This window comes from Alosa pseudoharengus, unplaced genomic scaffold (assembly GCF_046254945.1).
Source record: "Alosa pseudoharengus isolate Yale_2024_CS ecotype anadromous, Long Island Sound unplaced genomic scaffold, YU_APseudo_1.1 YU_APseudo_1.1_scf_22, whole genome shotgun sequence".
In the NCBI taxonomy this organism is placed as follows: Eukaryota; Metazoa; Chordata; class Actinopteri; order Clupeiformes; family Clupeidae; genus Alosa; species Alosa pseudoharengus.
Window position 1 is genome coordinate 25,739,341 of NW_027468680.1, and position 27,396 is coordinate 25,766,736.

Below are 27,396 nucleotides of genomic sequence, written 5' to 3' on the forward strand. Positions count from 1 at the left end.
CAAACAGAAGTGGGGGGAGAATAACCATAGCAATGGTGACGTCTTCTCCCTTGCTCTAATTGGAGGAAACCCCGTGCCCGATCCGCAGCCCGAGATCCAATCAAACTTGCTCTTATGCACCCGCCTCTACTCCCCGCGCAAAACACTCATTGGTTGACAGTTTGTATGACATTTTTAGCAATACCAAAGAACCAGTCAAAACATAGCATTAGATAGTCTAAAAAACATTAGGAAGAAAGACACCTCCCTCTGCAAGTTAGGTTGCATTCTACAATTGCATTTTTTCACACATTCACACTCAAAGCGGATCAATTCGGAGGAACAGGAACGAACCCATTAAGGTTAGACGCCGGCTTCCCTCTTCATTCATTTTAACTTATTTAGCTATCTTATTACGTAAATATTTTGGTACGGTTCAACTAACTTGCTCTTTTCTATCTATATTGAGCTAATCAGTGTGTCCACCAAGTTGTTAGAAAAATACTTTTTGCAAACTGACCATAGGGACAGTTGCCATTTCTCTTAACGTTTACGTTACTGATCTCGGGTGCAAGTTGGCGTTACACGTTAGCTATTAACGTTTAACATTAACGGTACAGCTCCCAGCCAGTCAGTTAACGTTAAAGTCAGCCATCAAGGAATACATGTTCGTAATAACGTTACTACTTTGACATTTGCTGTCCTAGTAGAAACTATAACGTTATCTGTTATGTGAAACGTTTGTCGGTAAAATGAAGATAGTGAAGGACGTTCCTAACGCAACGTTACGAACAGCCTTGGTAATCATAGTGAGCAAATGGTATTTTAACCAAATTAAGGGTAATCTTATGATAGTTTCGTTGGTAATGTAACGCAACTGCGATGACTTAAGTGGCAATGAAAGTTGGAAGGCTATAAGTTAATACAGCTACGGTGTATTTTGCCAGTGGCTTTGACTAACGCAAGTGTTCGCTAGGCTAGGAGTGGGCAGAGTATGATTTCAACGTTAGCTAGCTTCCGCACAGCTCTTGTGAGTTAAGTTAGCTGTGCTAGCTATGGCTATCTTCTTAGCTGACCTATTTAACTCGTGACCTAGTTGTTGTAAATGTGGTCATCTTAATTCTAGCCAGTAGGATAGATTAATTGACTAAGGTTGCGCATCAACGTGAACCTAACACAGAGTGTAGAAATGGCTATTTCGAAATTCGTTCTGGCTAGCTAACGTTAGCCAATGTTACTTTACAAGCCTTCACACTAGCTTGCTGCTACCCAGTTAGATATCCCGCGAAGAGGCTGTTCCTGTCACCGCCCATCTTAGATGTTACCCGCCAAATAATCGTAGTAATTATTTTCTCCTTAGGTTTACTCTTAGCTGTCCGTTATTAAGCTTTACCTGTAACGTGTTGTGTTGCAACTTTGATGATAGTGAGTCTATTCTATAATCAAGGTATGTTAACGAGCTATTTAACTTGTATCTTATAATTCTTAACATTTTTACATTTCCTTGTAACGTAATAACCTGGTTGGTGTGACATACATAACATGCTCGGTCTTGCAACATAATGATGCTGGTAGATGTCTTACAAGGTTTCTCCTCTTTGCAGACATTCAGAAGGACTACGATCACCCCCTATCTGTTCATCGTTTGCTAACAAGACTCTCACCCCACGCCTCCCTTTCTCCTGCCGTACCGGCCATACTGACACTATAGACTTAACCGCCTAAAGCAGCATTTGCCTTTAGAATTTAAACCATGGATAAAACGGAGCTTATTCAGAAAGCAAAGTTGGCCGAGCAGGCCGAGCGTTACGACGACATGGCTGCGTCTATGAAGGAGGTGACAGAGATGGGATCCGAGCTGTCCAATGAGGAGAGGAACCTGCTCTCTGTTGCCTACAAGAACGTGGTCGGGGCACGGAGATCCGCATGGAGGGTCATATCCAGCATCGAGCAGAAGACCGATGGCAGCGACAAAAAGCTGGCGATGGTCAAGGAGTACCGGGAGAAAGTGGAGTCGGAGCTTAGAGAGATTTGCAACGACGTATTGGTAAGCAGCACTTTATATTATTTCCATTCACAGTGTTGGAGGAGAGACTACAAAGTAGCCCTTTTCGCTTGGACTTAAAGTGAATTAAAATCAAATGACTGACTGCTCGCTTGCTCGGGGGAGTGTGCTGAGAAAGAGAGAGAGCTAAATTAGGTTTCATCCTGTTAAAACGACCTTTGTGGTGCAATAAGAGAGTGTGAGTGTCCGTCAGGAAGTAACAGCGTGAGTGAAGCAGAAAAGAAGCACCCACTTTCTCTGTGATGTAACTGCAGCCTAGTTTTGGGCTCTCAAGCTGGTGGCTCTTAATATAGAACAGTTCTGTGAGCCGCATCTTTGCATGGACCTTTCATAATTGACCCTGTGATGGTTTCAAGATCTAGGCATTGAGCAAAAGGCCATTCTCATTTTGACACATTGTTGACACAACCATGTGTAACGTGTGTGTCCAATATGTGTCAAATGGCATGTCTGCTCTCCTGTGGTCTTATCTTAAAAATACCCACCCCCCAGCCCTCAAGGCACAGAGCATTTGTCCTCATGCGCAACACTTTTACTCCTGTGGTTTTGCTTAAGTAGAACAATGGCTCAAGCACATTACGAGACTGCCAAAGGGCAGGGCTGTGTGTCTGCACCTAGGTGTGTCTGCCGGGGTGGGGCAGAGAAGTGATAGGAGCCTACAACATGCTTGCTCATTCTCTCTCATACCTGCACACACAGGATCTCTCTCTCTGTCTCTCTCTCTCTCTCTCTCTCTGTCTCTCTCTCTCTCTCTCTCTCTCTCTCTGTCTCTCTGTCTCTCTGTCTCTCTGTCTCTCTGCCAGTCAGTCAGTATGTGCTGTAATCCTGTTAATCAGGATGTTGGCGCACATATAATGTTTTAAATTGTGGAAGTGTTCAGCTAAGGTCCAAGTGTTGAGATTGTAATGGGTTATCTAGTGAGTCCTGACATTTGCAGTCCAAGTCTAGTATTACTGTTACTCTGCTTGCCAGGTGATTTCATTTGACTGTTACTTTACTTCAGACTGTCACCTTGATTAATGAATTGGGCTTCTCAACCCTGACAAGTGGCTTTCCTAGTAGCATGTTGGAAACAGGTTATTTCCCCTTGAATGTTACTACATGTTTTCTACCAATCAGCAATAGCTGTCCTTTGCCTTCCTCCTCTGCTGATTGCTTTTATGTTTGAGGAGAAGAGTGGCTTGTCCATTAGGGCTAAGGAAAAAGAAAACCCTCTCTCTTGCATTCTTTCTCTCTCTCCCCCTCCTCCTCCCTGAAGCCGCCTCGCTCTCCATCCTCCTCCTGAGTTGGATCACTGCGTTGCGGTGGTGGGATCAGTGGGATGTGAGTGCAGCGCTCAGCTGTTGTGTTGCAGCAGGCTCCCCAATGGTGGGCTGTATTGACAGAAGGTGTTATTGGGGAAACCAACACATCTGATAGGCCGTTGGTTTCCGCTCCAGCATTGATCCCTTGGGGGTGGGGTGGGTGGGTGTCTTGTGGGACTGAAATAGTATTCTTTATTGTATTCTATGGAAAAAGGCTTTTGATGAGCTAATATAGAGGCTAAAGGCTCAACTCTGGGGGTGGGGGGGGGGTGGGAGAGTTCTGGAAATAACATTGTCTGTAGAATTGTTGCTTGCTTGCCGTATATGCGTATCCCACCAAATTTATTTATTTTTTATTCTGAATAACCTCAAAATACTATTATTTATTTTTTTTAACCCCAAACATCACCACTTTTGCTTGGAGCCTCTGGGTTCATAGGCTACAATCTTTATTCCCTCTTTTGGTAAGCCAGCACAGCTTTATTAATGAAGATGCACTTACATGTTCAATCCTGTTCACAACCACACAAAAAACCCTCTTGTGTATAAATGTAGTCATATACATCACACACCCCTGTGGCGCTGCTTCCTGTCTGGCGTCTTAGGGTGTGTGTGTGTGTGTGTGAGTGACTCATGCTGTTGACTTTGTGCCGGAGGGCGTGGGCCTCACCTCACGGTGCAGCAGCCACCCTTCCCATCCCATGTCCCTGTGGCATGCTCACCCACTTGAGTGGAGGCCTGCTGGGACAGACCTGCCTCTACCCTGTGTTGGAACAGAGCTGACTTCACTGAGGCTTGGCCTGTCGTGGTTTTTCACCAAAGCGGTCATAATTGTTGCTCAGTCCTTCTCACCAGCATCCAGTCACTGTTTGCATGTAGGGTGTGGTTGACTTATCAAGTGAAATCACAGTATGATGGCTATAGATTTACTACTGGTTGTACTGCATAAATTGTGGTATGCCCCAAGTCCAATATCTGGGACAGGAAGTTTGTGAAGTGGCATTTTGTCTGGTCAGCCTGATGTGGCTGGCCATGCTAAAAGAGTGAAGAGGCAAGATGCAGCAGGCGAACCACTGCCCCAGAGCAGGAGAGGGCCCTCTGGCCAAGCCCCCTAGTTCCTCCAAGAGGCCTGTCCTCATCAACCCTTAGTCCACTCACCGCTTGAGGCCAGACATCCATATTGATTTTCATACAAAGTTGCCATAGATTTGCTCCGAGATTTCGGCTCTGCCCTGTTTCTATTTTGAGCGGACAAATCTATCTTATTGGTGTAATTGAATTACTGCCCGTGCTGGAAGAAGGAAAGTTTTTCATGAGATTCCTGTGGGATCAGCTCCAGCAGTGTTGGCCTGCCTGTCTGAGAGTGCTGTTTGGACTGTGTGTGTGTGTGTTTCTGCCTATGTGGTGGGGGAGGCTACAGCAAAGTATTTCCTGCAGTGTGTCATCTGAACACTTCTCCCAGCTATAAATATATTTGGGCTGCACCTCCCTTGGAACAGTAAGAGCAGTGTTGGCTTGTGTTGGGCCTGTCGTCATTGATTCTGCTGCTGGACCATGTTATGTGTAGCAAAGAATGCGGAGCACTCGAGGCATTCTGTTTCGCCTGTCCTGTTTCGCCTGTCCTGTCCCCGCACACACTAGTCTCCCTGTGCTCTCGCTGGACCAGGTCTCGTGGTCTGGCAGCGGCACGCAGCTCCAGACTTCTGTAGTTAATGTGTTGGTGTTTTGGTCTAAGCCGAACTGTAAAACAATTAGAGAAGCCCTCCCAAGCCCTTGTTGTCAGCGACGATGGCTTAAACACTGAGCTCCCAGCAGGCGATAAGGTCTTCCCTGAACACCTACACACATGAAGCTGAGCTTCTTAAGCCCGTGGGGACTCACACTTGCACGGTTAACGTAGTCAGCTAAACCAATAGCATTCACTCGTAGCTTGCAGCAGTGCAGTGTTTTAATGGTGTTGTAGGGGGGTGTGTGGGACGAAACCTCATATGCTGTTATTCTGCCTTGTTTATATGCTGATATATACATTTATGCCTCTATGAAGATTCTGCCCTCCTTTCCATGAGCCATCTGTGCAGTTCTGGCATATTTTGGCGTTCTGTTTCATATATTATATGTGTGACCTGGATTTTGGAAGGTGAAGCTGCCTGTGAACCCATTTATTTGTAACCTAATTTTACATGACCAGGTTCTTCGCTCTCTGCAGCCTGCAGTCTCTTGAATAGCCTGTGTGTGGTCCAACACGGTTCTTTGTTGAACAGACCAAGTGGTGCATTTATAACACATTAACTGAGACTGGTCCAATTTGTGTGATGGGAGATGAATAATTAATGGCCCGATTTTTCTTTCCACAGGAACTGCTGAGCAAATATTTAATCGAGAACTCCACACAGGCGGAAAGCAAAGTCTTCTATCTGAAGATGAAGGGAGATTACTTCAGATACTTGGCTGAGGTCGCCTCGGGAGACGACAGGAAAGGTAAGATGCTCAGGCGTACTTGATCCTTCCTAAAACACTACCCACAATTTATACTGTCCTGGAAAAGGTATAAATAGAAATAAAAAAACTGGAAACAATTGAAAGACCCTCAACACAAAGACTAAATGCGGCCTTGTTTCCCAAAATATACTTGGCTGACCGTTTGTATGCCTGGATCCAGGGGGAAATGTTGCTTCCTGTTTTCAATACAATGCTTTAAGGGCTGCTCACACATGAGTGGTCAAGATATTCACAAGCTAGCACTGCCATCTTGCTGTCCCCACCTCCCTACATGAGGCAGTTAAGCCTGGAGACTAGATTCCTATTGGGACAGTTACAGATGCTGAACAAGGAAGCTGTGCCCTTGACCTATCCCACTCCTACCGTTCACGTTCCATTCCTACACCTACTAGCTGCCCAAGTTATTGTTGTTGAATGTAATTGGGTGTTTTAAACAAGTCTTTTATTGGAAACTAGGCTATTTTGTCTAAATGAACCTATTGCTGTTTTTGTTTCAATGAACCTATTGTTGTTTTTGTTTCAAAGTATGTTCTTCCTCAGTTGCATACCTGAGCATGCACTCTCCAGGGAGGTGGCAGCGCTGTAAATCAGGCTACTACTTTCCACTGTTTAGCCAGCATGACGTAGATTAGATAAGAGTTTCACAGGCGGAGGTGTCTCCATGGTGTTAGTCCAGTCTCTGTGACCTAACACTGTAGAATACAGCTGAAATTCAGAGGAACTTAACGGTGATATGGCAGCAGAACTTCTACCATGGTAGCACAACCTTTATGCCATGCTATGATATTGTGGTAGCACAACTACCATGATTCCGTGCATTATAGAATAATCAAATACAAATATTAATATTTGTGTAGTATATCTCAAACGGTTAAGTGGTCATGAAACTATCCATGCACACCCCTAAACTATGTAGCCATTGCTGGATTTAAAATCGTGGACATTGTCACACACTGCACTTTACGTTTTGATTGCTATTCTTAATCCTCTACCACAAACACAAACAGAGGCACTCTTCTCTTCTAAACACAGTGGCATTGCTGCCTCGGGGTGGCAGCGAGGCTTTGCTGATTGGGTGGTGTTGCAGTGGTCTCCAGTCTTCATGGCAGTGGCCAGTGAGGGTGGAGGAGGGAGCTCTGTAATTTACCTAATTAAAAAAAATAACTCTTCCAACTAGGGGTGAACGATTTTGGAAAAAAAATCTAATTGCGATTTTTCTCACCAATATTGCGATGCGATATGCGATTATTTTTAAGCTCTTTATCTTCTGTCTTATTCAACAAAGACAAGCAATTTATTATTCTATAGTATGACCAACACAAAATTAAATAAGTTAAACTGTTCTTTCCTGGAGCCCAGGCCTATATTATGATGGCATTAGGTCATTGAATAAGATTAATGAATGAAATATTTTTTATTTAACTATTTTAATCACATTAGTAGACCTATATTTGTTGAACTTCCAGCCTTGTAAACATTTAATGATTCTAATACGTTTCTATTTTGTTTCTATTTCATGTAGATATGATCTTCTTTCCTTAGTTAACAGTTAGGTCTACATGCAGTGGCTCTGACACGTCTTCTCCTTGTCCTGTGCGCTCCATACACGCGAGTGCACACACACACACACACACACACACAGACCCGCTCCTCTCCTCTGTAGGCTACTTTGATTGTTGCAGCGCAAATAAATGCGGCCGAATGCCCATTCCGCTCTGTGTTAACTAAAGGTTAGCATCATCAACACCGCAGCACAATACGCATGCATGCAAATTAACTAGTTTGTTCATATCACAACAAAGCCAATCGCGGAGACAAAACTCTTTAAACAGGCAAAGTTATCAGCAGCAGTTAGCAGCATGTATGTAGCCTAGAGCCTTAGCTGGTAAGAACATGTTAGAACAGCTGGTTTTTTGGTGGTTAGCTGTGTCAACTACTTGCGGATAACATTATGCATCAATTCATTACCTGTGAGATTAAATGTTTGCACCGCCAACCCCCTTGGATATCGTAAATGCTCCCACTGTCACTGTACTCCAACAAAGTCCCCAGTCCATAGGTGAATGGCTGCTGTGCAGTGCAGCCTAAACAGTCGTGGAGTTTTAATCGTCAGCTGGACAAGTGAACAAAGTTACCAGCCAGAGTAGCAGCACAGGGGAATTATGAACTATAACCAGGGACATGGCAGGTTCGAGTAAAAGGTAATGAAGAGGTTAGTTATAAAAGTAGCTCTACTGATCAGACCTTTCTTGACACTGTTAGCTGATCCTCTTGTTTACGTTTTTTGCTTCTTCAGTGGTCTGTGTGAAGAGTCGGTGGTGCGTCGGCAAGCGCAAGTATAAATGCGTTTTGGTGACGTCACATATTACGAAGCGTAATCGCAGTCTTTGTGGTTTGAAAATCGCGTTTCATCATATCACAATATTATCGCAAATGCAATAAATCGTTCAGCCCTACTTCCAACTGTGCCCCTGAGCCTAGTGTTCTGCTTCTAAGGACGAGGTCCCTATACTCTGAACCAAACAGAGTTGTGGAGCTGGGAATGGTGTCAGCCAAGGAGGTCTGCATCACCGCAAAAGTGTTTTGTGGGAGCTTTTTGTGTGTGTGTGTGTGTGTGTGTCTGAGCATGCATCACACTTACTGCCACAGACCAGGCCAATGTGGTGTTCGTGACTCATTACTTGAATATTAGTTTGGTCATTTAGACATTTCTATTATTGTAAAATTCCTGAGATGTAGGCCACCTTCAAGAGTCTTGTTATATCACTCCCTTTGTAGAACTGTGTGGTAACTTGGGCTTGTCTTTAAGCTTGCCAGAAGGACCTCTATGCATCCTCACCTGCATCCTCATACATCAGTTCATGTAGGGTATTCTATTGTTGCCTTTGAGGAGTGACCTTAGTTTGCATTGACCCGTTCTTTCCGTCTTGTTCCTCAGCAACCATCGAAAACTCTCAGGAAGCCTACCAGCAGGCCTTCGACATCAGCAAGAAAGACATGCAGCCAACGCACCCCATCCGCCTCGGCCTGGCCCTCAACTTCTCCGTCTTCTTCTACGAGATTCTCAACTCTCCAGAGCAGGCGTGCTCACTGGCCAAACAGGTAGGCCTCCCTCACAGCTTGACTTGACCTAAACCGACCTGCCGTAATATGTTCAAGTATATTGGCTACCTACCCCTTGATTAGTGCACTAAGAGTGTTTGTGTGTGTGTGTTGCTCACAGGCTTTTGATGAGGCCATCGCAGAGCTCGACACACTGAACGAGGAGTCCTACAAAGACAGCACTCTCATCATGCAGCTGCTTAGAGACAATCTAACAGTGAGTACCTCCATATCCTCTCTTAAGGCGAGACACGGCAGGTGAAAACATCGTTTTTTCATGCACTGGTCAATTTCGAGATTTTGAGCTAGTATGTTACCTTAGCATGTATTCTATCACACTACTACAAAAAAAGGTCAGATTTACTCATTTAGGTTTTTATTTCATTATATTATGTCTATTCGCGCCTGTATATTTCTCCTAAATTCAGCAAAAGTTAGCATTCTAACCTTGCATGCACTCCCGCGACCGTGGTCCAAAACATATTATGTGTAGTACCGTTGGAAAGCTCTGTTTTTCACCGTATCACGCTATGTGATCCATATAATATAGACACCTTTGTATCATCAACCAATCGCGAAAGTTCAAAGGTGAGTCTAGGCTGAGAACGGAATCTCATTGGCTGTCTTTCAAGGCTGTTTTCTCAAAATGAGTTTCCTCTCCCACTCTGAGCACGGAAACTCCACTTCAGAAGCACTTACATACACCAAACTTTCTAGACTTATGCCTAACTATATGTAGAAGATTTTTACAGAGGGGTTTGTTGATATATTATTCCTAGCCTGACTTACATGACATTTTATACCTAAAAACATGGCAAAAATCAAATTTTTTTTAGGGCTATTGACATCATATTCTGATTTACAGGATAACAAAAGTAGATATTCATAAATCCCTCTGTACATTTTTCCCCATCTAATATCTGAACACAATGAAAACATAACTTTGAACCTGGCTGTATCCCATGCTCAGTTTTCGTGCCTTAAAATGTATGCAAATTGGCACATATTTCATTAGATAATGCATAATTTGCATATGTAAACATTAAATTACAGAAAACTTGTAATACATTTTTTTCCTCATATTAATGTAAGTAATCAACTGGGGAAGTTTCATAGTGATATCTGCTTGTTAAAAATGTTACCCTATTAACCTGTAGTGTCTTGCCTTAACACACTGCACCGACTGTCATATCATCGCATTACTGAAAGGAGGGTGAATGGGAAATGTTCAAGCTCTTGTTAAGATACAGGTTTACTACAAGTATCCCACCCCAACTCCCCATAGCAATCAAAGAATCAAAAGCAAACGCATTGATGTCTTATCATATGTCAAACATGTAAGTGCATGTTGTGTATTATGTCTGTATGCTACTGAGACCCTTGAATTTCCCCTTGAGGATCAATAAAGTATCTATCTATCTATCTATCTATCTATCTATCTATCTATCTATCTATCTATCTCTATCTCTATCTCTATCTCTATCTCTATCTCTATCTCTATCTCTATCTCTATCTCTATCTCTATCTCTATCTCTATCTCTATCTCTATCTCTATCTCTATCTCTATCTCTATCTCTATCTCTATCTCTATCTCTATCTCTATCTCTATCTCTATCTCTATCTCTATCTCTATCTCTATCTCTATCTCTATCTCTATCTCTATCTCTATCTCTATCTCTATCTCTATCTCTATCTCTATCTCTATCTCTATCTCTATCTCTATCTCTATCTCTATCTCTATCTCTATCTCTATCTCTATCTCTATCTCTATCTCTATCTCTATCTCTATCTCTATCTCTATCTCTATCTCTATCTCTATCTCTATCTCTATCTCTATCTCTATCTCTATCTCTATCTCTATCTCTATCTCTATCTCTATCTCTATCTCTATCTCTATCTCTATCTCTATCTCTATCTCTATCTCTATCTCTATCTCTATCTCTATCTCTATCTCTATCTCTATCTCTATCTCTATCTCTACAAGATCGATCGATAGAACTGGTAGTAACTTGTGCTTGCTGATGCTATATGGTCAAGGGCTTTTCATTAACCATTGTGCCTCTCTGTGTTTACAGTTATGGACCTCTGACAATGCAGCTGATGAAGCAGAGGCAGGTGAAGGTGGCGAGAACTAAACCTCTTCCTCACCAGAGCTCATCTCCCCATTAAGAGGAAACCGAAGAAAAAAAAAACCTTTTTACACATCTCCATTCCTTTTCGCTCCACTTTAAAAGAAAAAAAAATCTAGCAACTGAAAAAAAAGCCCATCAGTACTGGAAAAAGTGCAACAAAAATTCCAATCATTTAGTCTTTTTTGCATTGCAGCTCATGGACAAAGAAGCAGAATTGAGGTCCCCCCCCCCCACCCCAAAAAAAAAAACTATTTCTTTTTGGTTTGTGATTTTTGTTCCCGGCCTACCGTGTGTGCGTGTGCGTTCTCTGCTGTAGAAAACTGGCGTATGATATAGCCTCATTTTTGTATCGACACACTTAATGACTTAGTAATAAATATAATAGAATCTTAATGTTGCTACAAAAAAAGGAAGAAAAAAACGGTTGACTGTGCTGTTGGAAAAGCAAAGGATAAACTGACTAACGGTTTGAAATGGAAAGCTTATCTTGTACCATTTTACTGTAGCTCTCCTTTTTTTCCCCCTTCATTTTCTTCTGGTGGTTGGCTGTGTCCAAACGTTAGGATGTTTTAAATTAAATCATATAATCAAGAGAAGCATTCCAATTTCAGCTCTTCACAGCAGTATCCTCGGGTTTTATTGTAGGTCTTACAATATAAAGTAGTCTCCATTTCCTCTTGTAGCGTTAAGATCATCAGATAGAAAGCATTTGTATTGGCTCTGTGGATAACATTTTTTTGAAAACTAGAGAATAGTTTCCCCACAATATGTAAGGATTTTGACCTTTATTGGAAAGGAACTTATTCTGATGAGTTTCAATTTGGATATATCAGTGGAGATCCTATTGGTATCACCAAGCCCTAAAGAAAATTGTAATCCTACTGATTGGTTGTCACAAAATTGGTCCTAGTTTTTCACTCTTAACAGTTCCTTGTAGTTAGGTCTCTCTCCAGAAGTCTCACAAACACTCCTTTTAGGTCGTGGTACACACTTCACTTGAAGCATGTCTGAATAGAAATACAACAAAAAATGTGGGGCTGTCTAGTGACCAAAAAAGTTAAACTTGTTGGAAAAAGTCCTTGCATGTCTTTAAAACAAAAATTACACTGGAATGGGAACCAATGCTATATGCACCAAGATGAAGAGACCAATATAGTACTTTTAAACGCAGGCTTATACACATTTATGGACACGGGAGGGGGTTGGTTAGTCCAGTGATTGTTAGATTTGGACCACTATTGTGTTTTTGCTAATCATTGATTGTAGTCCCTAAAAAGCCTTGTGGAAATGTCTAATGCCCTATGTATCAGTTATGTAACATGAATAAAGATGTCATTTTATAAACCAAAATTGAATTTCCATTTGTCTTGAATTTGAAACTGCAATATTATTCTGTGTGTAAGTGAAGGGTCACTGTTGACAATAGTCCAATTGACATAGATAGATAGATAGATAGATAGATACTTTATTGATCCCCAAACTTGATGCTTATCGAAGAAATGATGTACGTTATTATTATAACATTATCTAAGTATTGTTATCTGTAGGTGTATGCAACTATACTTAAGTCAAATTAACCTGTCACTGTACAAGAACAACGCCCTGGCTCAATGTAAATGAAGCCAAACTTTTTCATTGTTTCTTCTGATGTCACTGAAGGACATTGTAATGAAGGGTAAGCGCTGCGATGAGTCCAATCTCGTGAGGTTGAGTTTTGTTGACCTGTCCTCACCCAGAGGTTGGTTGATCTCATGGTTGATATACTGCAATTTCATGATGTCCCCAACATCCTGGCTGACGCATTTCTTTTTAATAACGATGTATGAATTGTGAGACTGCCAGAGCTAGTATATTAGTGATTCATGAAACCACTAGACCGTCTTGATACGTACCAACACGTTTTGCATTGTTCTTTTCCTCCTTTGTAAAGGAAAAGATCGATAGGCCTACACAGGAATTTTCCTAATTATGTAATCCAGTAGCCTCCCCCAAAGAAGCGAAAACGAAACGAGCAGGGTGTTTTTGACGCATTAAGAACTTTGATTGAGACGGCCGAATAATAGGCCAATAAATGTAGTGCTTTGGTCTTAATATCGGCTTTCATTACATTTCAAACATTAACCGTAACGTTTTATGTCTTAGCTTGTTAAATATGTTTGCATTGTAATATCATTAGGGGTCGAGTACATTATTTATTTACACAGCGTGTAAATAAAATACAGCATTTTTATTTCTGTAAAATCCATAGACAGTAAAATGTTGTGTTTTGATTTGACGTTTCCTTAAGTGACGCAGTTCCGTAATAATTTCCGGAAGTTGTATTCAGTTAGTAGCAGTAGCCGCCCCTGCTAGTGCCTTGCACCATAAGTTGTAGAACAAGTTAGTCTTTACTCTTTAGTTTGAAAATGTCTTTAGGTTGTAGCCAAGTCGTTTAAATGTGTAAGATAATCGTTCAGTTGACGGGGCGGTATCGTTTAATTTAAGGCGCAACAAGATAGAATAACCCAGGTTAGCAAGTTGTCTAGCTAAGTAACGTTAGCTAATAGGAGAATTTTCACTCGCAGGTCAGGATAAAAACGACTGTGATAACTGCAGAAGAAGATAAATAGTTCACCAGCGAACTGCAGTGAAATGATCTCGTTGAAGTAGTTTAATATATGGTCAAATGATACGTGTAGATGGGGACTCTACTACTTTGTGCAGTGTTACTTTTCCCTTGTTGGGTAAACTGTGTAACAAGCCCTACCTTGCTTCGGGAGGAGCGTTTAAACGAAGATGACAAGGAATTTGGTAAGGCCATGAGAAATGTGACAGATTTGGGTTCGGGAATTTTTCAAACGATAAGTGGCATTGTTTCCTTGTTCATTATCCATTATTTCATCCTACTCAGTTAAAATGCATGACAGGAGCTATAAACAACCACAATAACCTTTGGATGATTCGTGAAATCTCGAGGGTTGCAAAAGTGGAAGGACTTTAATTACCATGTCGAAAGTGACATTAACATTATGTTAACCGTACTTGTCCAACCACACCAAATAGATACAGTGGCCAATGCTACTGGTAAGCTTAATGTGAGTTATTTATAGAATAATTGGACTGGTAAGCCCAGTAGAGCTTGTCTTCATGTGCCTTCTGAAGAAATTTCGCAGTGTTCCACACCATTTGTAAATGAATGTAACTGTAATTCTAACGTTGTCTAGACTCTTCGTGGTGACAAAATGTTAATGACTGATGGTGGAAGTTGCACAAGCTCATTTAGTCTTCATTCCACCAGTTTTATTGCTTCTCTGAAGTGTAATGAGTTTCACGCTCACGTCTTGTTTTATTTTGGGCTACCTTAGTTCCACATCTCATTTACATGCACCGGTAGTCATCACTAGACCTCATAGGCTAGTTACTTTCTCAGTTATGTTGCCAAATGTACACTACAAAAGTAACACATAGCAGAAGTGTTTCCCTGTCCCTCATTTCTCTCCTTTACTTTGAACTCTTTAAGTGTCAATTTCTGGCACTCTTGCTAAATTTAACCATGTCAGCATTGAAACACTGGCAGAATTACACTGTTGTTGCTCCCAAATTGATCTGTAATCGGAGGCAACAGCCTCCACATTCAGGATTAAAGTACTTTAATGACACTAAACTGATCCCAACTCTGAAACCCTGTGCAGGTGTGCTCCGCTCCCTACTGGCTGACTTCGAGGTTCTCCCACTCGTCAGCTTACAGAGGCACTCGCTGAAGAGGAGGGACACAGCCCCACACTCGCATGTGGAGCGACTGGTCAGCTTCTCTGCGCTGAAGAGGTAAGGTCAAGTCACTGGTCTCACAAACTCTCTCTCTCTCTCTCTCTCTCTCTCTCTCTCTCTCTCTCTCTCTCTCTCTCTCTCTCTCTCTCTCTCTCTCTCTCTCTCTCTCTCACACACACACACACACACCCACACCCACACACACACACACACACACATATATACACACACAATGGTTGTCTGTATGTCAGTGGGGGAGACTTCTTGCCATAGCCTAACAAAACAATCAATGGTGAAAGCTGGAACAGCAGACCATTGTGTGTGTGTTTGTGTGTGTGTGTGTGTGTGTGTGTGTGTGTGTGTGTGTGTGTGCGTGTGTGCGTGTGCCTGGGCACTATTGAGATTTGAGGTTTTTATCAGATTGTAAATTTAGTAGCCTCAGGCACAGCGCGTGATCTATGGAAGCTGCTTGATTTTGGCTTGTGACAATGTAATGCCAGCAATGGGATGGTCCATGTTGGTTCGTTTCCTGGACTTGCATGAACTGTCATTTCATCATTATTATTATTATTATTATTATTATTATTATTATCAATAAATCATTGGAAGCATACATTATTAGCAACTTGGGATTATACACATACTTTTTGGTAAAGAAAACATCATTTTCTGCAGGAATTTTCAGCTTTACTTGACAACAAATACGGACCTCTTTAGCGAGAATTTCAAAGCAATCTTTGTCAACGATCAAGGAAATGAGGAGCAGTATGAAGTTCAGATGGAGAATTACTTCAAAGGCCATGTCGTAGGTAAGACCGCTAAATGTGGTTGTTTGTCCGGCACAGATCACTTCTTCATTACCCGCAGTGGTAGTTGTGGAGACTCCTTCAGATGTAAGGCCCAATCAAGTTGAAAGCTCTTAATTAACCGTATAGGCGTTGGTGGAATTTATACGGCAAAGTCAGACTATGAACCTATCCTCTGGCCACTTGGTAACATTAACAATCTTCTGCCGCGGCTGAAGTGGGAATGTGAGTGACATTGTGCTCACTAACTCATAGCTGTTTCCCATGGGTTTGAAGACAGAACTTTGCTATGATTGATAACTTAGTTGGAATGGCAATTTGTTATTGATTATAACTCACTTCTCCATTGTACAACCCCAAAACAGAAAAAGTTGGGACATTGTGTAAAATATGAATAAAAACAGAATGTAATAATCTGCAAATCTCTTAAACTCATATTTAATTGCAAAAAGGACACAGACAACATATCAAATGTTAAAAATGACAAATTTGACTATTTCATGGAAAATATATGTTCATTTCGAATTTGATACCAGCAACATGTTTCAGAAAAAGTTGGGATGGGGTAACAAAATACTGGAAAAGTTGTATAATGATAAAGAAAGCAAAAGGAAGAATGTTTCACAACTAAGTAGGGTAAGTGGCAACACGATTGGGTATGAAATAGAGCATCCCAGAGAGGTAGGGTCTCTTAGAAGTAAAGATGTAGGGGTATTCATCATCTGCGTAAACTTGTGCGCACAAAATATGTTATTTTAATGCTTCTTAACATGAAATTGTGATGTATTTGGGGAGTTAATAATCTACAGGACATAATATTCTTAAACATTCAGAGAATCCAGAGAAATCTTTGCAAACAAGGAATAGAGCTGAAAAACACATTGAATGGCCGTGGTCTTTTGGACCTCAGATGGCACTGCATCAACACTAGACCTGTTTCCAGACCTGTCATTGTATGGGATCAGGAAAACCTCTGATAACCATTGTCTATGTGCACAGTTTGATACTCAATTAAAAAACTGCAGCCAAAATTGTAACAGCTAAAATTGTATTGAGACATGATACAGAAAATACCCCCCTCTTATCTGGGCCTGAGCTTGTTTAAAATGGACTGAGGTAACATGGAAAAAGGTCCTGTGGTTAGACCAATCAAAGTTTGCCATTCTTTTTGGAAATCATGGACTCATCTTGGCTAAAGAGGAGAGGGCCTATCCAAGTATCCAACCTATCCAACTTGTTTTAGTGCTCAGTTCCAAACCCAACATCTATGATGGTGTGGAGGAGCATTAGTGCCTACAGCATGGGAATCTTCCCAATCTTCTTACCACAATCAATTCTGAATGATGTATACAGATTTTGAGCAACATATACTGGCATCCAGGCAATGTCTTTTCCATGGACGACCTTGACTATTTCAGGAAAACAATGGCAACATGAATTCTGCACATATTTAAATAGTATTTCTCCATTGAGTCCAGCTGCTAAGATGGACTGTCTGCAGTCCAGATTTGTCAAATTAGGTGCATAATGGAATGAAAAGCATGACTAAGAATACCCCATACAGTTGAGCAACTGAAATCCTATATCGGGGAGTAATGGGACAACATTTCATTATCAAAACTGTAGCAAATGGGCTCCTCAGTTCATAAACATTTACAGAATTTTGTTAAATGAAGAGGTGAAGCAGCACAGTGGTAAACATGCTCCCGTCCCAACTTTTTTTGAAACATGTTGCTGGCACCAAATTCAAAATTAACATATATTTTCCATGAAATAGTCCAAATTTTCATTTTCAACGTTTGATATGTTGTCTATGTCCTTTTTGCTGCTAAATAAGGGTTTACAAGACTTGTATATTATCACATTCTGTTTTTATTTACATTTTACACAACGTCACAACTTTTTCTGTTTTGGGGTTGTAATACGGATTAGATTTTTGAGAAAGGCTTAAGTGTATCTAAATCTAGGACTTTTCCTTTCTTCATGGCTTAGGAGAGGAGCACTCTCGTGTGCAGGCACATATGGATGGGGACGAGTTCTCTGCTCACATCCTCACAGATGAAGCAGAGTACAACGTGGAGGTAAGGACGTGGGTTAAAGAACGACATGGCAGACAACAGACCACATGTTCCGTCCATCAGAGAGGCAACAGTTACTGTCCATTCTGGATGACCTCTTTGTATTTATTTGTATATCAGTAGTATAATCTCTTAATAACAGAGACTTGTATTATAGTCTACATTGCTGCTCATCAAGAAACAGTATGGACATGCATTTGTTTTGGTTAAGAATGCCTGATATGTTAACATATAAACATAAACAAAATGAAACTGGAATACATAATTTGAAGGTCTTTTTGATCACTTTTTTTCCCCCTTTTTTTTTTTCCACCACAAGCCTCTGTGGCGGTTTATCGAGACAACCTCTGATGGCCGGCTGCTGGTGTACCGGTCCGAGGACATCAAGAACATCAGCCGGCTGGCCTCCCCCAAAGTGTGTGGTTACGTCAACACCGAGGCCCAGGACCTCCTTCCAGAACAAGCCAGAGTGACCGGAAGAGAGGAGGGGGACAAGGGTGAGTGGACAGGTAATGTCCATGAATGTGTGGATGTGCTTTTATTATCAGTATGTGATGTTGTCTGCATATGAGTAGAAGGAAATTAATGAAAGGAGACCGGAAGATAATTTGTGTCTTTGTGAGTGTGGGTATATTTATATGTGCATGTGTATCTATTGGTGTGTGTTTTTGTGTTTTTAGGGTGATCAGAACAGAGTTCCAAAGCCTTTTTCTTTTGAGCAAAAGCATATTCGCTATTAGACACACCCTCTGTACTGCATGCTCCATCTGTGCCTCATTGAGCCTAAAAGGCAGAGAGCTGATAAAAGAAGTGGGCCTTCTTCAAAGCTGTGATTCAGCTGTTTAGAAACTGCCTGGGTCATGGAACTAGCACTGCTTGTTCAGGTCTGTCGTGACCTCTCTCTGTCTATTTTCAAGATGAGCTGTTCCCCAAAATGCAATGAAAGGATATGCATCATGGAAAATTCCGAGAAGCTCCGTGTTCTTGTGAATAGACTGTACTGTCAAACCTTTTTGGTTCAGCGGCGTGGAAGATATCAGTTGTAATAGGGTTGTGTGGAAATGAATGTTGTTGAATACGCATAATGAGGAGGAACAAGTCACAAAGGCTGTCCCTAGCTGACCAGTCAATTTGGACTGATTGTCAGAACTGGCTTAATTTCTAAACAATTGGCCTAAAAAACAATAGCTATTTGTAGCACCTCTAACAGCTGAATGTCGGTTATTATTCGTTTTTAGCATTGATCAGAGACAGTTATGAAATCATCCTGACCTCTTTGGATATTCAGTTATGATGTCCAAATCAATCAGTATTCAAAACAGGACCCCCGTAAGAAAAGTTTGCCATTGCTCTCTTTGCACCAGTACAATCCCAGCTCCACAATGGAATTAGACAGCAGTATTTTCTCATATTTTTCCTTGCAAAGAGATTTAGACTAGTTGTGACAAGTTCTTTGTTGTCACTTGCATTCTTCTGGATTGCACATTTTTGTGCTGTGCTTGTTATTAGCAAAGCTTGCAGTGAACTATCAGGGCATTAAGGCAAAACATTTTTACGCCATGTTTACTGGGATTCCTCTTTTACACGCTTTGTCGCCAAGCGTTGACTTGATAGGCCTCCAATTGAGCTGTCCCTGATAAGAATGCTTATCGGCCCTCTCTGGTCTCTGCAGAACCCCTTCATAGGGAGAAGAGGGCCGCGGCCCACGACCACAAGAAGAACACCTGTCCCCTGCTGCTGGTGGCGGACTACCGCTTCTTCAGACACATGGGGCGCGGAGAAGAGAGCACCACCCTCAACTACCTGGTGAGACGCATGGCTGCTCCATCTCTGAGCTATTAACAACACTTCTAGGATTCCCCATCTGGAACAATTGGCTACATGTGGCACTAGTCACACGCAGACATGAGTGTTTTCTTCAGCTATGTAGTAGTGTGTGTTATGTAGTGGTCATAGCAGAAGCCTTTTCAGATTTCCTGTGGCCCCATACTTGAACAAATTGCGGTATCATTTTGGATCACATGAATAGATATTTAACTGCAGTATAACACGTTCGTTGTCTATTGATTATTTGTTTATTGATTATTTGTTTCTGCTCTGTCCAGATTGAGCTGATTGACAGAGTGGACGACATCTACAGGAACACCTCTTGGGACGATGAGTTCAAAGGTTACGGGGTTCAGATCCACCAGGTGAGTGACAGAACCCATCAGTGGTCCACACTGGGGGACTCGGGGAGATAGCCTGCCAGCCTGTGAACTCACTGAATGAGAAGTAGAGCAGCTTGTTTTTCAAGAAGCAGAGTGTTCTGTCTGTCTGTCTGTGTGTGTGTGTGTGTGTGTGTGTGTGTGTGTGTGTGTGTGTGTGTGTGTGTGTGTGTGTGTGTGTGTGTGTGTGTGTGTGTGTGTGTGTGTGTGTGTGTGTGTGTGTGTGTGTGTGTGTGTGTGTGTGTGTGTGTGTGTGTTGGGGGTTGTTCGTATCTGGCAGTGGGGAAGAGCGGTTATATATATCCACAGCCCGAGCCCTTGTTTCCTCCCAGGCAGGACGTGTTCCCGTGGGCACTGTTTGTCCCTCCTGCGCTATTCAGCGTGCTTCTGTAGTTTTTCCTCCTCAACACGGCCACTGTTAATTTTCTCTTGGCAGATTATCATTCACAAAGAGCCCACGCAGGTATCCGGTGGTGGAGCTCACTACAACATGGAGGGCTGCCCCAGCCGCCTAACGCCCAAAGGCCGTCAAGAAGTCAAGGTGTGGGACGTCAAGAAGCTCCTGGAGGTGAGCACTTATGGGAGTGCGTTCCTGACTGGTCCTGAACATGCCTAGGGTGGCAAACGATTGTCATTTGCAAGTAGCTTCTGGTTATGTGGCGTATCCATTCAATGAATTGTTGGAAAGTGTTTTCCCAGGCATGAGATGAAATTCAACATCAAATGTCTATTTATGGAATAATCATAGAAGTATGCATTGGCCACCTTACCCATATCACCTCTTCAGTGTATGACCTTGTTGTCAGCTTTGAGACTTTTGAGCCTCCTCTATTTCTGCCGTTCAGCAATTCAGCTCCGATATTGCAGACAACGCCTCAACCGTGTGCCTGGCTCACCTGTTCACATACCAGGACTTTGATGAGGGCACGCTGGGACTGGCCTACGTGGCCCCGTCCAAACCTCACGCCCTTGGGGGTCTCTGCCCAAAACGTAAGTGCAGTTGGTGTGTATACAAACGAGGGTGGTAAAAATGTGTTCATTTTGTGTGACTTTTTTTTTTTTTCTTCCCTCAGCGTACTATCCATCTGCCTCTGCAAAGAAGGCTAGTTACCTCAACACTGGTTTAACCAGCACAAAAAACTATGGAAAAACCATTCTTACCAAGGTCGGTTTCTGAGACTGTCATAAGAGATTTTGTTGTGTGTGTGTGTGTGTTTTTAGTTCACCGTTCATTTTCTAAACCAAACCTTAAGTTCCAAACTTATTAAACTGTAAAACTGTGTGAAATGATCTGAAAGCTAGCGGTATTGATGTGCTTAGGAAGCGGACCTGGTGACCACACACGAGCTAGGCCACAACTTTGGTGCGGAGCATGACCCAGACAACATTGCCCACTGTGCCCCTAGTGATGACCACGGAGGGAAGTTCGTCATGTACCCCATAGCTGTGAGTGGGGACCACTACAACAACAAGGTACAGCTCCTCTTTCAACACCCTCTGTTTGCACCATTGTTTACATTTTGGAGACTCTTTAAGTTGGCTTTTCCAGTTCTAATGCTTTTGTAAAACTTTTAGTTGTTGGTGACTAAGGGGAATGTGTCGATCTCTCTCCAGCGCTTCTCCAACTGCAGTAAGACGTCCGTCAGCAAGACGCTGAGCTTCAAGGCTCCGTTGTGCTTCCGGGTGAGGAACAGTAAGCTGTGCGGGAACTCCCGTGTGGAGGAGGGCGAGGAGTGTGACCCGGGCCTCCTGCATCGCTACGAGGACCCCTGCTGCACCTCCAACTGCAAGTTCCGACCTGAGGCCCAGTGCAGGTGTGGAGCTAAGGCATACACACATATACACACACACACACACACACACACACACTGGTGTATACCTCCACATAAACAAGGAGCAAGTCGGTTAGATTTATTGTAATCAACTGTTTAGGTTGAAATATGTCCTTATTCTTGTTCCAGGCAGTTTATCTTTGATAATTTTTAAATATGCTATGTATGTGTATCTTCATATGCTCATAGTGACCGCAATAGCCCATGCTGCAAAAACTGTGCGTTTGAGCAGCCAGAGAAGACGTGCCAGGAGCCCATCACTGCTACCTGCAAGGACCTTTCCAAATGCACAGGTGAGCACAGGCGCCTGCAGGAGCCATACCTCAGCCATACCTCAGCCATATTGAATTTCCCCTGGGGATCAATAAAGTATCTATCTATCTCTATCTATCTATATGTCCACCATACATCCATAACGATCACATCACACACCTGACAGAAACATGCAGTAAATTGCTATTGATTTAAATACACTAGGGTTATATGACCTTGTCAGTTGAGCAGTGTGACGCAGTGAGCATAGCAGTACCCAGCCCTTGTGCGTATCTGTAAACCCAGTGATCGCCGTAGTAACGAGCTCCTCCCTGCTGATAGGCACCAGCAGCGAGTGCCCGGCCCCCGGCAACCTGCCGGACGAGACGGTGTGCGTGGACATGGGCCGATGCCGCGGAGGGGACTGTGTTCCGTTCTGTGAGGCCCTGCACAACCTGGAGTCCTGCGCCTGCAACGGTGAGCAAACTACACACGTGCCATGTGGGATATTACATGAGGGCGACTCATTAGACTTTGCTTTCACCCAAAGTAGCCTACAAAACATTTTGTAGTGCTCCTAATACAGTAGAATTATTGTGTAACCTGAGGGCCTTTTGATGGCCTATGAAAATATTTGAAAAGGAGGATTGAGAAAGTTTGGTAGCCAGACTGTTGCTGCCACAACTGGTTATTCCCTCCAAGAGCAATGGCAAACACTCTGGAACAACTGTGTTCTATTTTCAGGCTGTATGCAGTGTTTTGTCAACAGCATTTTTGTAGGGTTGATAGTGTTTAGTCTGCACATCAAAGAGTTAACAAAAAGCGTTATGTCTAATCATATTACGTAGTTTATTTTAGTAAAGACACAAACAAAACAGACTGAAGTGGTGCTGACCCTACAGATAGTTGTGGTCCACCCCAGATGGGTGGCAGTCATCAGACAGGAAGGAAGTTCAGTCATGTGTCTGACTTCTGTGTCTCGTGTGTGTCTCGTATATGTGTGTGTGTGTGTGTGTGTGTGTGTGTGTGTGTGTGTGTGTGTGTGTGTGTGTGTGTGTGTGTGTGTGTCTGTCTGTCTGTCTGTCTGTCTCTCTCTATTTCCCTCTCCCGCTGTGTCTCCAGAGACGTATGACTCATGCAAAGTGTGCTGCAAGAATGCAGATGGCCTCTGCACACCGTTCACGTTAGAGAGCGGCAACTTCCTGTTCCTGCGGAAGGGCAAGCCCTGCACCGTAGGCTTCTGCGACGAGGGGGTGCGTGCACATCATTGGCTCGGGCCAGCTTGTTTTCTTGTTTTTATGTCGACTGCTTGTGAGAATGCAGAGTGTGGTTCATGTCACCTGAGGAGTCAAGAAAGTATAAGTGTAGAGTGTAAAAATGTCAAGTAAGATTTATTAAATCAGACTAAAGATAATGTAGTTAAAATAGTTCCATTTCAGTTATTGGGTTATTACAATGTTTATTACACTGCAGTCACATGTTATAATTTGTGCTGACACATACCTATTGTAATTGCGTAAGGTGCAGGGTGCCAATGCAGTATACATTATCAAATACTTCTTATTGTTACCTTGTATAGTTTGACTCATGTGTTTTTTACAGGGGAAATGCATGAAGCAGGTGCAGGATGTCATTGAGAGGCTTTGGGACTTCATCGACAAGCTCGACATCAACACTTTTGGTGAGTGTAGTGGCCCAACTATAGTGCTTTCAAAAAGACGCGGCTTACAGTGTGTGCAGCAGTTTAGCCTGAACTGAAAGCTGTCCCTCTCCTCTCTTCTGTAGGGAAGTTCCTAGCGGACAACATCGTGGGCTCTGTGGTGGTGTTCTCCCTCGTCTTCTGGATTCCCCTCAGCATCCTGGTGCACTGCGTGGTAAAGACCAGTCTCAACCCTCCCCATAAAGGAGAATTCAAAATACATTTTTTTTTTTTTTTTAAATTCCACATAGATCACTGTTTCTCGAGGTCATCACTTACTGGTACAAAAAAAAAAAAACCTAAACAAACGATTTTAAGTAGCTCAAGTTGCAGCAGCCAACTGCTAGAGTTGCCAGGCAGCTACAGTGCTACACTCATGATCCATGTTAAAAAATGGCTGGAATTCTCCTTTAACCAACCTGTTCTATAATGTAAAAAACGTTACACTACAGCTGTAAACATACTCTCATTTGAGGTATTACTATTGTACATTTTTCTCTTCTAGGACAAGAACCTGGACAGGCAGTATGAGAACAGCAAGTCCATCATGTACCCCAGTGTAAGTTGCACCTCATGCAGGTTGTCCACAAACCTTCTCCTCTCCTGTAGCAGAGAAGTGAATGCACATCCTGACCTCTGACTGATCTGATCTGCTGTTTGTGGAATGAGAGAAAGACGGAGACCCACTGACGGGGCATGCTGGCATTGCTGACATGTGGTCTCACCCTAATTGTGTGTGTGCGTGTGCGTGTGCGTGTGCGTGTGCGTGTGCGTGTGCGTGTGCGCGTGTGCGCGTGCGCGCGTGCGCGCGCGCGTGCGTGTGTCTGTGTGTGTGTCTGTGTGTGTGTCTGTGTGTGTGTCTGTGTGTGTGTCTGTGTGTGTGTCTGTGTGTCAGTGATTGGCTAAATTTGACCTGTCCCATCACTGTTTGCCCCATCTGCCGTGGAACTGCAGCAGATGGTGGTGGAGGTGTGTAGTAAAGCGCTGGCCTCAGGTGAGTGTGCAGTAGAGCCCCTGGCCTCAGGTGAGTGTGCGGGGCTGGCTGTGCACCTGCTAGTGTGAGCTGCTAGACTGTCGCAGATCTCCTTCCTCATTTTGTGTTAAAAAGGAATGCTAGCTCGTGACTTGTGTAAAACTTGGTGTCTGTTGTTCCCATAGGTCAGGCGTATGTTGGGTTTCGGAAAGGGGTGGTTGGTTGGGTGGGCGGTGTTTGGATTGCAGTTTGCAGCTGTGGTTTGCCGTTGTGGTTTGCCCCCTGCATCTGGCCTGTATGTGTGGTAATGTTGAAGTGTGTCAAGTCAAGCCGTGTCTTCCCCCTCTACACAGCTTGCTTGAGTGTTTGTTGTTTTTGAGTTGAGTGTTTTGAGTAGACGAGGCGGTTAGCACTAGCCCCGGCGGTCCGTCTCAGAATCCTGTCTGGAGCACTGAGAGAGGCTGGCCCCCAGGGCTAGTGTCGGCGTGAGCACACGCAGCTGCTTGGAGTGACCCTCACTTTGTGTTTTTTGTTTTTGTGTCCCCCCCCCCCCCCCTTCTTCCTGCCGCTCCTCCTCTTCCTCATCTTCATCCTGGTGAACACCCGCAGACCGCCGAGATGCTGAACAACCTGGAGTCGGCGCCCGTGCGCATCATCAAGCCCCCGGCGGCACCCTTGTTCTCAGCGGCCCGGGCCTCGGGATCGGGCCCCGGCTCCAGCAGCAGCAGCAGCACCAGCGGGCCCTCGGGCCCCCACCCTCCTCCTCTTCCTCAGGCGGAGCAGGCGCCAGCGGAGGCAACGGGCGCCCCAGGCCCTGCCCCGGCCTCCGCCGGACCCAGAGCGGATCAGCCGCGCATGGCCACCATCCAGGAGGACACCAGCAGCAGCGGCTCGCTGCCGCCGCCGGACGACGAGCTTCCGGAGGAGGCCGTCTTCCCCCTGCCAAGCGGCCCTCCGTCCACCGCACGCTCCTTCCAGGACCTGAGCGAGCAGCAGGGGGCGGCCTCATCGCCCGGCCGGAGGCGCCTCAAGAGGCAGGCCTGCGTCGACAATAAGGAGACCGAGTGCTGAAGGTGGAGGGGGGTTCGCTCAAGCACACGCCCAAACCTATATATATTTGTATGAAATATTACTGTATATACTGCACACAGAAAAGGTAATACACACTGTATACTTCTGCACAGCCACGGTCCTATGGGCAAAGAGGAAATGGAGAGAGATCAGGCAGTTGTGGGGAAAGAGTGCATTTGCAACTGCCCATGTGTCTGACGATGGTCGATAGTAGTCATAGTCGATGAATAGTCAAAATACAAGCATTAGGTAGTTAATGGATGCCAGTGGCTGCTTGCTTAGACAATTTCTGTGGTGTATGTTTGAGAACTGGAGGTCTGAAAGGGCCGTATGTTGAGAATCATTTTTATGTGTCGAAGTTTGAAGTCTGTTTAAGAGAATGTGTAAGAGCTTGTCCTAACTGCATTATCCGACTTGTCACGTACCACTAAATGTTCTCTGTCCACACAGAATATGTTAAACATGCTTCTCCGTCATGTTTCTCGGTCAATATAGCAGACCAACGTGAGCGACAGAAAGAAAATAGAAACAGGACGTCCGACAAAAGTTCTGCTCAAAACACACTGCACAGCACTGCACCACTCCGTGAAGGCATTCTAATGGAAAACAAACTAATCCCAAACAAACTAAGACTGATTTTGTCGTTTGCAGTTAGGACGCAGTGTGAGTGATCATATTCCCTTTACCTTCTGCAATCAGGAGACGTTCTTCTTACTGTGCATGTCAGGTATTCCGACAAGGATGACACATTTTGCCAATCAGTCAGGAAGAACTCACCCCTTCGTTCTTTCTAAGGAAATCATGACACTTTATGGTTACATTAATGCAGTTTAATAAATGAAACTGCAACAAGACTAGGAAATCACTGCATTGTAAAAAGGCTTGCTTGCTTAAAACAATAAACAAAATAAGAGCTTTTTTACAGCAATTTTGCACTCTAAACCAGGGACCCTTGAGATCTGTACTATGATGGTCACTTGGAATCGTGACCATTGCGTCCATATTTAAATGCTGTTTAGTCACTCTGATTGCCGAAAATATTATGGTTCACATTATTGGCATGCATGTGTCATTATGCCACTAAAGTCTTTTTATTAGGTTATGAATGACACCACATAACATAGGATACATTTGTTATGGCCTGCTGCCCTAATTTAAATAAAATGAATAATACTATACTAATTGTTACTATTTTATATATTATGTCTGCATTATCATTGTTAGTCTCAATGTACTTACTGTAAGATGTGCCTTTACATTTATTTCTGTTATTAATATTGAGGTTTTTCTGTAGTCGTTTTATTCAGTGTAACAAAAAATACATTACTTGGTTTTGAAATAAATATATCTAATGATGAGTTTTTCTCATCCTACATATATTACATCAGCTGGGCCCTCTCCTGCTGACTGATGTGCCATGAAACATATCCTGTCCTTCACCTGTGGAAAAAACATCTTTTTATTTTAATGTTTTTTTTTGTTTGTTTTTACTTTTTGTGTTTGTATGTTCAGTTGGTAAATGTTGAGGTTCTTCTTCAACCTCAAGGAGAAAGATTAGAAATGTGTGTGTGTTGTGTTAAAGCTGTCTGTTACATTTGACCACTGTCATGATGAGCACCTGAATTAATAAATTGAAATTGCCTCAGTGAT

The 27,396-nt window shown here is 43.2% G+C and overlaps 2 protein-coding genes and 1 non-coding gene across 5 annotated transcripts; all 3 read left to right on the plus strand.

The window, feature by feature from the left end:
- The first annotated feature begins 240 nt into the window (after positions 1–240).
- LOC143138982 (14-3-3 protein zeta-like) lies at positions 241–12,431 on the plus strand. 2 transcript variants are annotated; one of them, XM_076299495.1, is made up of 6 exons: positions 241–341; positions 1,584–2,026; positions 5,703–5,826; positions 8,786–8,949; positions 9,071–9,166; positions 11,025–12,431. In XM_076299495.1, the coding sequence occupies exons 2-6, from the start codon at positions 1,733–1,735 to the stop codon at positions 11,082–11,084; spliced, it is 738 nt and encodes a 245-aa protein (XP_076155610.1). In that variant the 5' UTR covers positions 241–341; positions 1,584–1,732; the 3' UTR covers positions 11,085–12,431. The 2 variants fall into 2 exon arrangements, with proteins under 2 accessions (XP_076155610.1, XP_076155611.1); XM_076299496.1 differs by lacking the exon at positions 241–341 and adding an exon at positions 1,339–1,426.
- A 971-nt stretch (positions 12,432–13,402) lies between these two features.
- On the plus strand, positions 13,403–27,395 carry adam17a (ADAM metallopeptidase domain 17a). 2 transcript variants are annotated; one of them, XM_076299497.1, is made up of 19 exons: positions 13,403–13,871; positions 14,753–14,885; positions 15,504–15,637; positions 17,627–17,715; positions 18,032–18,221; positions 19,385–19,518; positions 19,818–19,904; positions 20,356–20,487; positions 20,765–20,909; positions 20,993–21,084; positions 21,240–21,392; positions 21,534–21,733; positions 21,941–22,044; positions 22,346–22,480; positions 23,126–23,256; positions 23,606–23,684; positions 23,789–23,877; positions 24,208–24,261; positions 25,285–27,395. In XM_076299497.1, exons 1-19 carry the CDS (start codon positions 13,760–13,762, stop codon positions 25,744–25,746), a joined length of 2,655 nt encoding a protein of 884 aa, XP_076155612.1. In that variant the 5' UTR covers positions 13,403–13,759; the 3' UTR covers positions 25,747–27,395. The 2 variants fall into 2 exon arrangements, with proteins under 2 accessions (XP_076155612.1, XP_076155613.1); XM_076299498.1 differs by having other exon boundaries at positions 18,032–18,209.
- On the plus strand, positions 22,644–22,733 carry LOC143139970 (small nucleolar RNA SNORA47). The gene has a single exon (XR_012990494.1). It is a non-coding gene; the product is annotated as a small nucleolar RNA SNORA47 (small nucleolar RNA).
- Position 27,396: the final 1 nt, after the last annotated feature.

Bases quoted from the DNA above. Each gene is read 5' to 3' on its own strand.
- LOC143138982 (XM_076299495.1), top strand. From the start codon at position 1,733: ATGGATAAAACGGAGCTTATTCAGAAAGCAAAGTTGGCCGAGCAGGCC. The intron at 5,827-8,785 runs GTAAGATGCTCA...CTTGTTCCTCAG, and splicing joins CTCGGGAGACGACAGGAAAG to CAACCATCGAAAACTCTCAG. The intron at 8,950-9,070 runs GTAGGCCTCCCT...TGTTGCTCACAG, and splicing joins CGTGCTCACTGGCCAAACAG to GCTTTTGATGAGGCCATCGC.
- adam17a (XM_076299497.1), top strand. From the start codon at position 13,760: ATGGGGACTCTACTACTTTGTGCAGTGTTACTTTTCCCTTGTTGGGTA. The intron at 18,222-19,384 runs GTAATGTCCATG...TGGTCTCTGCAG, and splicing joins GGACAAGGGTGAGTGGACAG to AACCCCTTCATAGGGAGAAG. The intron at 22,481-23,125 runs GTGAGCAAACTA...CTGTGTCTCCAG, and splicing joins GGAGTCCTGCGCCTGCAACG to AGACGTATGACTCATGCAAA.